Source organism: Haplochromis burtoni, unplaced genomic scaffold (assembly GCF_018398535.1).
Source record: "Haplochromis burtoni strain Fernald_Lab_line unplaced genomic scaffold, NCSU_Asbu1 Contig_132, whole genome shotgun sequence".
Lineage (NCBI taxonomy): Eukaryota > Metazoa > Chordata > Actinopteri > Cichliformes > Cichlidae > Haplochromis > Haplochromis burtoni.
In genome coordinates this window covers 133,092-146,209 of record NW_024582493.1, presented here as the reverse complement: position 1 = coordinate 146,209, position 13,118 = coordinate 133,092, and the positions used below count along the sequence as shown (strand labels likewise).

Sequence of the window (13,118 nt, the reverse complement as noted above, 5' to 3'; positions counted from 1 at the left end):
GATCATTACATGAAGGAACCTTTTAAAAACAAGCGCGTCCATGCTCACAGGTGTACACACGGGTGATCACACCCACAAACTACACCCTTTTTGGCTCCTACCTCAAAGCACACTGTGTTCTGTTGATCTTATGTGCTGCACAATAATGTTAATATTTAGTATTTACTGTCATATTCCCATATATCATTGTGATGTTGTTTATTCTATTAGCTCTTCGTTCTCTTCTGCTTGTTTTCTTTTTTCTTTCTCAACAGGTGAATCAAGTGATCGTATATATGCATTTTATTTTGTGTTTTTTTTTATTTGCTTTTTGTCTGTGATCCAGTTTTTGCCTTTTCTTCCTCCCTCTTCTCACGTTTTCTTTCTTCTCCCTTCTCCCGTCTCTCTTTTTCTTTCTCTCCCTCTCTTTCTTTCATTCTTTCTCCCTGTCCTATCCCCCAGTCATGTCTGTCCCGTCTTTAAAAAACAAAAATAAAATAAATACATAATTATAATAAAGGTCAATCAAATGGACCAATATGGCAAGGCCATGATGATCCACTTGGTAAAGTAAATCCACTTGGCATCTTTCTTGGCCTTCAGACAACAATTCTGATGGCTAAAGATCCAAACTGGACAGGCAAAAAAAAAAAAAATAATTAAAATATAATGAATATGACACTGAAATATGTTCATTGTGTTTATTTTCTAGGTCTAAATATTTCTCAGTATTGCAGAAGCACACTGCTTTGAATGGCTGCAATCAAGCTCCGTTTCCACACTTTTCTTCTGTCATTTAATGGTCGGGCATTGTACAGCTACAAGCATTTCACCCCCATGTCATACTGTGTATGGTTGTGTGTGTGTGTGTGACAAATAAAATTTGAATTTGAATTTGAATAATGTTGGCACATGTAGCTGCTTAGACTTTAGCTCTACTATTTGCACTCAGTGAAGCGACCCTCCCCACCGTGTTTGCTTTTGGTGTGCCGCAGAGGATTTTTCATTGAGTTACATTAAAACTAATAGGGCCTGCTGTGTGGTACAGCCAGCCCATAACCTTACTACTAAGTACTGAATAAGAGAGTAACAGAATAGCAGGGTTCACTCACCAAAACTGAAGCAAAGATTCTGGATGTCAGGCTCGGATAACTTGGGTAAGTTAGTTGTTAAAATGCTGCGTCCAAAACCAGTAGGTGATGTCACACTGACATCTTTTAGATACATTACCTTGACCTGAACTGACGGGTTCGAGTGTATGCACCTCCTGCAAGAGCGTGTTGTAAACCAGTGCATACACAGCAGGCAGTTTTTATCCCACAGCGCACACACGAACACAAAAAAGAAGATGTATGTGCAATGGAGCTCCAGCGAGGCAGCACACAGTCTGAGATGGATGCAACTTTCTGACTTCCAGTCCCCAACGGCCTTCGACCTGCAGCGTTCTGCAATGTCTGGTGTACGTGAAGCGCTCGTGTGTTTTGTGCGTGTGCTCTGTGTGTGTGTGTGTGTGTGTGTTGCTGTAACAGAACAAAGGATTCTTTTGTACATCGGCCCCGTGGCTGCAGCGTCTCCTCCAAACACTGTGCTCTGCATGTATTTTCGTGTGTGCTGAACACATGTGTGCCTTTTCTTGCTCAATGTTTATTAAGCAAAGCCTGAGCTTCACTCCAGTGTTTTTACATCCCCGTGGAGCGCAGCTTTCGCCCCAGGCCTGGCTGACTTTGGGCCTCCTGCCTTTCGTCAGACCCCGCTCGCCTTCCTTTCCTCTGGCTACCACCAAGTAGACTTCTGCTCCGGCTAATGCTAATCCTTCTCCTGACAGCTCCTTAGCACAGCTGCACTTGTTTTTTTCTTTCTGTTTATACGCCGATATTCAGAGATGCATGAAGAAAGGGTCGCAGGAAGATAAAAATACAGACTGTCTCTCGAACAACAGAAAGAAGCCACCAGTAATTAGATTCCATATTTTGCTTGGACTTGATTTAGCTCCTGGCATCAGTTTAGTTGGATACGATCCAGTTCAAGCAGCAGTGCTGTTGTCATTTTTTCAGTTTTTTATGCCATTGGCATGAAAATCTGCCTACTTCCTGAAATAAGAAAAAACTCTTCTATGTGTAGAGCATCTATGTGCTTGCTTTTTGAAAAACCATGCAAACTCCACCACTGGTGTGAGTTGGTGGTATCGCCAACAAGACTCCCAGTATGTGAAATTGGTATGTTTGGGTTCCTGCGACATCATCAGTGTAACTGACCAATCACAGCAGTTTAATCAGGGGTGTTGTAAAATCCTGGTTTCATGTGATGTCACCCTGTGTTTGTGTGTATTAAGCTATGCTAGCTGCTTGGTTAAACTGTACTGCTGTGCTATCTGCCGTGACTCACAGATGTCTCATTTTCACGCTGTTGCAGCAAAACAGATGAATAAAAATGACTGCACTGCTCGTCCATTATTACATCTCCACACCTTTACTGAGTGCGCATTAGGAATGTGATGCCAAGAAGTGTCACCAGTCACGGGCCCATTCGTCTACTAAAAGAGCTCTCATTAATATTTTACCTGTCCCCTCCCACATACACTGTTTGCTCCGCGGAGGTGACACTGTATTGGAATTTGTCCTCGCTAGAACAGCTGCTGGAACGCTTCCCTGCGTGCCGAACCCGACAGCGACATCTTTTCAGCGTTTCTAAAATACCGACACCTGGAGCTGAAGAGCACATATGCTGAGCTGCACATCCGTACACTCAAAACCACGCACTCGCCTGGAATACGCAGCCTATGTAATTCCATCGTCTGTGCATGCCCATCCCTCTGTGCTGTGTTTGTTTGGGTTGTATCTAGTTCCATTGCCATATGCTATCCGCAGCCATTGGTATCACACTCTGCGGCAGGCCCTCAGTAGCCTGCTGTTCTCAGGGCTCGGCTCCTCTTGTCCAAACAATGACTCCACTGACAAACACAAGCATTAGAGTTCATGATGAAAGTTTCAGAGCAGATACTTGCATATTGTTTTACTGATCCACTTTCCATGCGCTGTGCACCTCCATCACAGTAGCGCCAAGCACAAGGCTTCTTTTGAAATTGGTCTGCAGTTCTGCAAAAAGTGGCAAGCAGGGCAACAAAATGAGACAGTGCTTAAGGGCAATAAAACTCTTTCAAAGTTTGCAGGAAAACTAAAATTGTTGTTCCACTGCATCTTCCTCTAAACAAATTCATCTTCATTAGACCCGTCCACCTCTAAGATGTGCCACTAAACGCTCCTAATGCAACATCTGAAAAAAAGCTGAAGCAAACATATCACACAAAGTCTGTTTCCACTTTAAAACAACACAAGTTCTGAATTTGATCAGTGCTGGTGGAATAAGGTCTGCAAACCAAAATATCGGCAGTGGCAGTCAGGAAAAGGTTACAGTTTGGGATGTCACATGTTGGAAAGCTTGCTGTCACTGTGCTTACTGACAAAACTTAATTATAGCTTGTTTTGCCATCAATGTATTTAAGCGTCATTATTAGATTCCTATTAAATTTATTCTTCCTCGCTGTGGTTGCCATTTTTGCATAAAACACTGTGGGCATATGCATGCATGCACACAGCTTCTTGCCTGCACCTCGACCCTCTTTAAAATGAATTGCACGAATGTATGTCACACCACGCAGGAGTCAAAGTTCAAAGTTCAGTAGAAAAGCGCTATATAAGAACCAGTCCATTTACCTGAAGAGTTGTGGAGAAATGTGCTCTTGCACCAAATGGCACATTTCAGCTTTGATAACGACATTAATTGGACGTATGGCAGGATGACATGAACCAGAGTATACTTAGTCATTGCCTAAACGACCTGCAGATCTCGAAAATGAAGCCCAAGTTATTCATTCTGCCTACATGTATATGTGCTTACTGGTGCCAGTTTAAGTGACTGATGGAATCACCTGTGCAGGAGGTATATTTCTGTAACATATATGTCATATTCCCAGTATGAAGTTGTTCAAACCACAGTGTATAAACATTTATGCACTGAGTGTGTATTGGACTCTCTTGAGTCAAATGGTGTGTGGTTCAGTAGTGAGGTCATAGAGCTTGTTACCATGATACAGGCTGTCATAGTAACCTGATGTTATTGCCGTCGGTATTACAGGAACTCAGATGTTAGTTAAAATAAATGCGTAGTGTCGTCTCAGTCGTGTCGTCTCTAGTCTCGGCGATCACTCTGCATCAATTCTTTTAAACTCTGAAGGATCATAAAGTAACTTTACCTACACGAGTGTTTTCAGCAGCCACCATGCAGTGATGGCAGCATTAGCCAAGTTAGCACTTTACCCTCTGCAGGTGGTTAGGATGACTCCACTAGTGCACACTTGAAGGATTTAAGGCAAATTGTTCAGTTCAGCACAAACACTTTTAAACTCCGTAGCAGGGCGAAGTTAATGGAGCAAACAGCAGCGTAGATCAATCCCGGGGCCATCCTGGGTCTCTAACCAGTGAAAAAGCAATCTGTGGCAAATTCTCATTTTTCTCCGAGGACTACAAGAGTCACAGAAAGGAAGTACGGAATCTGCAGTTTAAATTCCAGAAAACCAAATTTGTATTCCTGATTCGATTTTTGGATCCATTTATTTATTTCTCTTTTTAAATTGCAATTTTAAAAAAGTATTTCGAAGATGTGATTTTTAATTTTGAAGTTGAATTTCTTTTAAATAAAGTTTTTATGAAGTTTTTCAAGTTGAACTGTTTATTTATAGACTAATAGTGTATTGAGTAATAATAAATTACTTTGTTAATGTCTTAATAAGTAGATATCACTAAATAGAATTAATTAATATAATTGTAAAATAATGTTTTATATTTTATTGCATACTTAATTCTTCATTTATAAAATTCTTTATATGGATGTTTGTGGGTCCATGTAGACGTATAAAATAAGTGATGCCACTGATTTCTATGAGGAATTAGAGACTAACTGATTTAAATGTCAGTGTTGGCGTTTATAACAGCTGATAAATGAAAATTAAGCTGTAAAGAAGAGACTGGAGAAAAACCTTCATCAATGTTGTTGTTATTATTATTATTATTATTATTATTATTATTATTATTATTATTATTATTATTATTATTATTATTATTAATGTTGCTTAGTGTGTCGACCAGAGGACACTCTGCAACTGTGATAAACCCAACGACCAGCTGATCCAAACAGGGTTGTACAGATTATAAAGTAAAGTAAAAAAATTATAAAGTAAAAACAAAAGTGAATTAATAACAACACATACCTGTAGCAAATGTTAGCTAATGTAGGCTAATGATAGCAAATGGGACGTATGTTTATGTGTCGTGTATCTGAAAAAACAAATTTAATATACAAATATTGGACTTTTACCTCATGAAAAATCAGTATTGACATCAGTTTTAAACCAGTCAGGCTTTATGTTGAGTGACAGTATACTGAGAATGTTGAAGTAATACAGTAAAGCTAGTAAGTGCACAAGTCCTGTGATGGAGCGGTATCCTGTTCAGGGTAGCCAGCCTCGGGACCAATGACAGCTGGGATAGATTGGAATATTTTCACTGGTTAAATTATGTTCTGTTAATTTGTAGCAGTTCTAAGACTCTTCCTGTAGTAAGCTCTCAAACTGCTGGTGATTGTTGTGCCCAAAGGCAGCTTGCTGCCCGCCATTGATTGAACTAGCGAGGATCCTTTGTATGGGGAGGAGAGTGGGCGGAGAGGGGAGCAGTTTTGGAACCATATTGTCCGAATGTGCAGACACGTGAGTACGCTACATGTCTGAGTCGGGTGGCTTTGCGTCGGCCTTGGGTAATTTCAGACGGCGGTACAAACTAAATGAGACGGACGTGTCCCTCCCGTTGACTTATTTATTTTGACTTTCTGAAGATATGATTGGCATTGCTGCTATTTTTGGCTCCCATCAAAGGCTTTTTAAAAAATCTTTGGCAACTCTGATTGTCCCGAAGCCAACCTGTAATCATTTAATGCACTGTACTTCTGTAGAGAGAAAGAGACACTCTTTCACGCTGCTGTCCTAGAAATTCTCTTTTAACTGCTGCTGTGTATTCTGTTTGAAGCCTCCGTTTGACAGCTTCATTTGTGAAGCGTCTCAATTAGGCAGAATATTTCTGCCGACATATCTCGACGCCCAGACTGTCTTACTCGAACATGAAAGCCCGGGCTTAAGGAAGTCATCACACACCTCAGCACACACACACACACACACACACACACACACACACACACACACACACACAGGCAAACACTAAAAATAGAGGCAGCTATCCTACTAACGCTGGTTAATACTCCTCACCCCAGACAGTCAGATTTGCATATCTTTAATGTGCTTTTTTCTCCTCTGCTTTCCTTTTCTAGTTTCTCCTATTTCTCTCTGTCTTATGTGAGTCAGTCTGGCCTTTTATAGGAATTCTCAGGAGGGCTTGCAGTGCATGTTGGGAAGGAGCATTTTGTATCAGAAAAGCAAGAAAAAAGCAGGCTGAAAAGATTTCAACAATTGCGGTAATTAGAGATTTTTGGAAAGCCGAGACACCCCATCGCCACCGACCCCACCTCTTCCTCGCACTTTCACTCAGTCCTTCTCTCTGAGGCCTTTCAGGCCACTGTAATGGTCTCCATCTGGTCTGTGAGGGAGGGGGAAGGAAAGGTATTGAGTCTCCGGGCTGTATAGGACGACCATCTGGGCTGGGCCACTCCCGTGGCTCTGGGACTGCCTCTCAGCTGCACCGACCGACCAGCAGACACTGGTCCCGGCTACATGCTGTAACCCCGGCAGTAACAATGGCAACAATAGGTCCCGGCCCCATTTATTCCATTAAGCCCATGTGAGTTTTCCAATAAATAGTAAGCATTGCAATCTGCTAGTGGGCTGTCACTCTGCTGCCTGCAGTTAGCATATGCTATACTGATGAAAACATGGCAGTGCAGAGCCAGCTGGGATCCTTCCAGTATACAGTGTGTTTATCAAACTCCGGGGACCCATTTGTCCTCTTCCTCCAAGGCCTCCTTCTAGGAGTAAGGCAGCTTTCAAATTCAAGCATAACCCTAACATTACCACCGTAGTTAATGCCGATTGTTAGCGGCTGTAGCCTGCAAGGTTCGGTTCGGGAGAAACGAGCCTGACTTTTAGAAGGAACAGAATTCCAACTGTTGCATATTTGTCAGTGGTCGTGTTGTTGTAGTTTTTCAATGAAAAGAAATAATGCAAAAATATTTCAAGTCTTTCTTTAGGCAATGAAACGATGCGTCCAAACACCAAAACCAATCCAGTTTGCATCTCTTGCTACGCAAAGTGACTCCGGAGTGACGTCTCCTATTTTTGCACAAAACCACTGACGGCACCAGGTGACTTTTTTTTTTTAAGTCTAGCGTTGTTGTCAGTAGGACATCCTCGTCATGGACGTTTTTTCAAAGTCAAACTTTTTTTATAATGCTTCTATGTGTAAAGGCTCTGTTTTCACATGTTTGCAGAGGGTGGAGGGCAGGTGAAGGAGGGCGGAGTGATTGTCGGACATCTCCAATATGGTGCCACCTCCTGAGCTAAAATGTAGCTTTTATTTTTCACTAGTGATAAATAAAAGCAAAGTTTTGCAGAACCAAATACAATACAATACAACTTTATTTATATAGCACATTTAAAAACCAAAGTGCTTCTCAATAGTACAATAAATTAAAATTAAATTACATATAGCAAAGTACAAAATACACTGACAGGTGGAAGGCACTAATTAACCAGTAAGTTAAATAAATAAGTATCAGAACATAATTTAAGAATTAAATCAATTCATACACATAAATATCAACTGGAAGGTTATTCCAGCGGTACAATAATATAAATCAAAATTACATTGAGGTGCAGTTGCAAAGTGCAAACACTAACTATCTGAAAATGCTGGGTTAAATAAATATGTTTTCAATCGCGACTGAAAAGATTGGATAGATTCAGATGCACGAATAGCGGCTGGAAGGTTGTTCCAGAGGTTGGGTGTGGCTAAAGCAAAGGCACGGCCACCTCTGGTCTTCAGCTGGTAAATGGCCTTTATTTGTACAGCGCTTTACTCATCCCTAAGGACCCCAAAGCGCTTTACACATCCAGTCATCCACACACTTGTGATGGCAGCTACATTGTAGCCACAGCCACCCTGGGGCGCATTGACAGAGACGAGGCTGCCGGACACTGGCGCCACCGGGCCCTCTGACCACCAGAGACCGAGACTGTCCGGGTGACCGAGACTGTCCGAGCCGGGGCTCGAACCGGCAACCTTCTGATTACAAGACAATCTGCCAACTATTGAGCCACGATCACCCACTGGGACCTAGGTTGCACCAAGAGGAATTGGTCCGATGATTTTAGCATTCTCCTAGGGGTATACAGGCTGAGGAGTGCAATAAGGTAGCTAGGCACAATATTGTTTATGATTTTAAAAGTAAGCAATAAAATGTTAAAAACAATACGGTGTTTGATGGGAAGCCAATGTAGGTTGGCAAGAAGTGGAGTGATAGAATCAAACCTTCCAGTTCACGTTAAGAGGCGTGCCGCAGCCTTTTGAACGAGCTGCAGTCTATGAAGAAGGACAGATTGGAGGCTGAAGTAACGGGGGTTGCAGTAGTCTAATCTAGGAGTAACAAAGGCATGGATAAGTTTTTCAAGATCCTTGCGCGGTATGTAAGGCTTAGCCTTAGAGATTTGACTTAGTTGGTAAAAACTAGATTTTTCTACGGAGGACACTTGTTTATCAAGCTTAAAAGAACTGTCCAGGAAAACACCTAAGTTGCTTACAGTATCAGAGAGAGAATTAGCAAGGGGCAGTGACTTCCCCAACCAGACGGTACAGTCTAGCATTTGGTGGTGTTCACGAGTACTCCACCTGTGACTGGAGCTTATATGCATATCTTTTCCACAAAGTAATTGCAAACTTTAAGTTAATATTTAGCATATTTTAAACCCTGTGATGCATCTGTTTTCCTACACTGTCACTAACACCTTTTCAATATGTGCTGTGCTGTTGTCTTAACATTGCAAGATTCCCTCACCGTTAGCCATCTGACCACTGTTTCATCACATTCAGTTTTTCTCCAGATGCACACAAATGAAATATTGAAATATCTTATAAAATTATAAAGATATCATCATTTTAACATGACTCTTGTTTGTGGTTTGTTTTTTTAGTAAGAAATAAAAAAGAACTGCACTGCTTTACCTAAGATGAAACTGCAGTTTGACACAAATACAAACACGTGCCTGATCTATACTGGGATGGGAGTTTATTATAATATATGGTAAATGCTTAACCAGACCACTTAAAGGATGTTGAAGCAAACAGAAAACAGAATTTAAGACCCTGAACCGCCGTTGTTTATTTATTAAATAACTGTGCAGTCGAAACGTCTTCTAATCTAAACACAGCTTGACTTCCTTAAGAGCCCTCCAACTATAAACAGTCCGTCCTGTTAGAGCTGACTGTATGTAGTATATTTATTCTTCCCAATTTAAATAAAGTTTCCTGCCGATTGGACGGTCATAAGCAAATAATTTCAACGGAAGCTGCGTGTTGGCATGTGGAGCAGCAGGTATCATCGGATTCATTCCTAAACATGCCCTGTTTACATTCTGGAGAGACGGGAGTTATTGGAGTGTGGTCCCGCCCATGAAGGGAAGCGCCAAAACCACAAACTAAGAATCTCTTCCTGTCATTACTTCAATCTCACCTGAAATATATTTCACCATAATAACTAATCAGTGCTTAAATGAAAAAAACCCACTATAAAATACCACCAACAGCACTTACGCTGCACTAAACTAATGTGAAATAGGCTGTCTAAGGGTCTTTGAACCTTCTGGCCTGTGGTTCATCGTTGTGGAAGCTGAAACCAGAATATGTTAAAGACACGGCGTGCAGCGTTTTTTCTATAAGAGGAAAATAACATCAAATTCGTCAGGGAAGCTAAAGACTGCTGAGCAGACAGTATCTACACCCTTAAGTCACTGTGCATGGTTATTGTAGACTAGCAGAACACTTAGACCTCAAAATTCAAAGGAACTTTTTTAAAGGTTGTAGTATTCTTTGGCATCAGGTTTTCAGTCTTACTAATCATTTGTAGAAGTTACATTCAGTGGCTTTAGTAGTAGCTACTAGCTTTCACCACGCACAAGTACTGAAGTAGACATAAAAAAGCTACGTATGTATAATAGGACTGTCACCATTACGTCCACTATCAAAATCATCAACGACTAATTTAATAGTCGACGCGTCGTTTGAGGCTTTGTAAGATCCCAAAAGACGCAGGAATAAGTAGTAGGATTTAAGAGTGTAATAACGCACTGAAACAGAAGATGGCAGCACTGCATGTACGAGGATGCCAGCTGCCGTTAAACACCAAGAAGAAGCTGGTTCCGGTATCGAAGCTGTGTCCAAATTCAGAGGCCGCATCTTTTGGAGGCTGCATTTGTAGGCCGATTACATCACGAGGACTGTCCAAATTCGAAGACTCCTCCAAATGTGGCCCACAAATGCGCCCTTCATTTCCCCAGATTTGAAGGATGGGTCGGGTGTATCCTTCGTGGCCCAACCTATCCCAGAATTCATAGCGCTGCCCAGCTCAGTTTCCAACACTGGCGACAGCTACTTGGTTTTAATATTACTCTTATTAATTCTTTCTGGGTCACAAAATAAACTTTTAAGCATATTTTCAGGTGAGTGTAGCTGTGGAACTCTCAAATATCTGCTCAGTTTATCAAGACACCACATATTTGTAAAAGCGCGCCGACGTTTTCAGGAGACGTCTGTTACCCACCTGCTCGATAGCTAGCGGGAGGTCAAGGGTCACTGGAGCCGTCGAGAACATTTCCAGACGCAGAAAAAATATGTGCTTAATATTGGCAATATGTAAATACACAAAAATGGAACAAATTCAGACCTTTGAATGCAGCAGAAGCCTTTTGACAGTGAAAATGATCAGATTGTGAAATGTGTTAAATATCTACATGCATTCAAATTGCTCGGTGATCATTTTAAGGTCAGTTTCTCTATAAATAAGTGGTTTAGGGAAAATTAAGGAATGGGTAGTTAATCATGAAAAAATTCCCCATGCTATATAAAAATGGAGTGTGCGTCATGATATGCTGATTTACTTCAGCTGTTCACTCTGTCCAGTAGTACGTCAGTACTGTCAGTAGTACTGTGATGCTGGCTGTTACGCAGAAGCAGAGACCAGTCTGCACTAAGATAAGTGTTGCACCATAACAAACTCATATTTTTGCTGAAAGCTGAAATGTTTGACATTGTCGCAGTAAGCCTCACTGGTTCTTGTTTCACTCGAGCCGAGGCAATTGATACATGGCATTCAAAGCGCTGAAACCTATATTTTCCCTCCAATTTGTCTCCGATTTGTTATTTCAGACTGCAGCTCAAGGCCGACTGAGCACATTAAGTGCGAGCTCTGGCAGCTGAGTGATCGTGTAGCTTCCTTTAGCCTCTTCTAACAGGCTGGTTTTGTGCAGGATCTTTAATGGAAATCAGGAGCATGGAGTTTGTTTGCTGCTGTGATAAAGTTGGGTGGGGAAAAGGGTGGATTGGGTGGTAGAAGATGCTTCCATGTAAAAATACCATTAGTATCCATTGTAGCAGCAGTAAATAGGGTATTCCAGATGTCCTTCTTTCCAGGAACGGGTTCAAGCTTCTCTGATGCTAAGGTGCACTGAAAAGTGGCTTACAGATGTGCAGCAACTGAGGACAGTCAGCAGAGCTTTGCATTGGGCAGTTCAGTGGCTAGAAGGGTATGAAGTCATGTGGAATGGCTAATCATCAGAGACCATGTCGCTGATCAAAAACTTCACCTTTACATGTAGATACAGTATCCTGATGATTTTGACTTTTATTTTGACTCTTTTGTATATTTTATCAGCCAGCCTGCTCTGTCACACATCATCAGAGGTTTGGTTGGATTGAACTCCCACCTGTACACAGATATATCTAAAGGTATATTGGCACACCGACTGCTGCGTTGCATCGATATAAAACATACCTGACACGAGATATACTTTTGTGTGAGCTGAATACTCACATACGAGCAATAACCTCTGTGCGAATCAGTGGCCTCCACCCGGTTTGTCATCGATTCCCCTCGTCTGCAGTCTGTCTTTGCCTTTGGCCTCTGTCTGCGGTCTGCCTGTCTGTCACCCCTGACTTTCCCTTTCTGTCTCCCAACAGTCATCCAAGCTATACAGCAGCTCAGCCAGTGGAAGAACGCTGGGCGTGTTGCCAGCTATCCAGGGCGCCAGTTGGGCAGTCCATCAGTAGCATTAAAGACATGTTATCCACCCGAGTGTATCCGTCTGGCTTAGAGCCCTTATCCCCCTGTCCGAGTGCCCCCCAGCCCCATACTTCCTCTGTAGTCACCGAGGGGCCCTGCGTAAAGTGCAAAGTACCCTTCTTGCTTTATCAGCATGGTACCCAGGCATTCGGCTTGCTGCTTTGGGTCTCTTAAAACACGTACACAAATAAATGAGGAGGCTGCTGGAAATAACTACTTTCTCATCTCCAGCCAAGCTGCCCTGCTGGTCAGGTCATTGTCTTTAAAGGGAAAGGGGAACAGAGAAAGCATGCCACTGCTGACCTCCGCTCGATGCTTTCTTAAAGAATACAAAGTCAGCAAAGTTCATTTAGCTCTCTTGAAATATAAAATAGACGAGTGGTTCTACAGGGGCTTAAAAGGACTGTTTGTTTCCTGTTATACTTGGTTCAATAATGGACTGAGCATTATTTTTAGCTGTGATGGAAAAAAAAAAGACTGTTTCTGTTTTGATCCTGAATATACAGGATTTGTACTGCGTCTTGTCCTCATTCTATCTGCTTTAATATGTATAATGGCCACTGCTTTGTGGCACTCTTATTATTAGTGCTGTCACTTCAAGGGGCAGCTCCGAAGCAAGTTTAGCAACGTTAGGTGAGAAAAAACTTCATTTCTGGCCTTTAACCCAAATCGAAGAGTGGCGTGACATTCAAACTAAACGTTGTCTAATGGGGAAAAAGGAGAGCTGGTGTTCGCAGCAAAGTTTTTATCATTCATGTCAGGAAAAGGCCAGCCAATTTTCACAGAGAATCAAATGGAAAAACACGGTA

The 13,118-nt window shown here is 41.9% G+C and overlaps 1 protein-coding gene across 1 annotated transcript in view; it reads left to right on the top strand.

Moving 5' to 3' along the window:
* Nucleotides 1–12,340, top strand: part of LOC102310156 (vegetative cell wall protein gp1) — a 42,471-nt gene extending 30,131 nt beyond the window's left edge. Inside the window, exon 2 of the mRNA XM_042224220.1 lies at nt 12,207–12,340. Coding sequence (XP_042080154.1) covers nt 12,207–12,340 — 134 coding nt within the window. The remainder of the gene's footprint in view (nt 1–12,206) is intronic.
* The last annotated feature ends 778 nt before the right edge of the window (nt 12,341–13,118 follow it).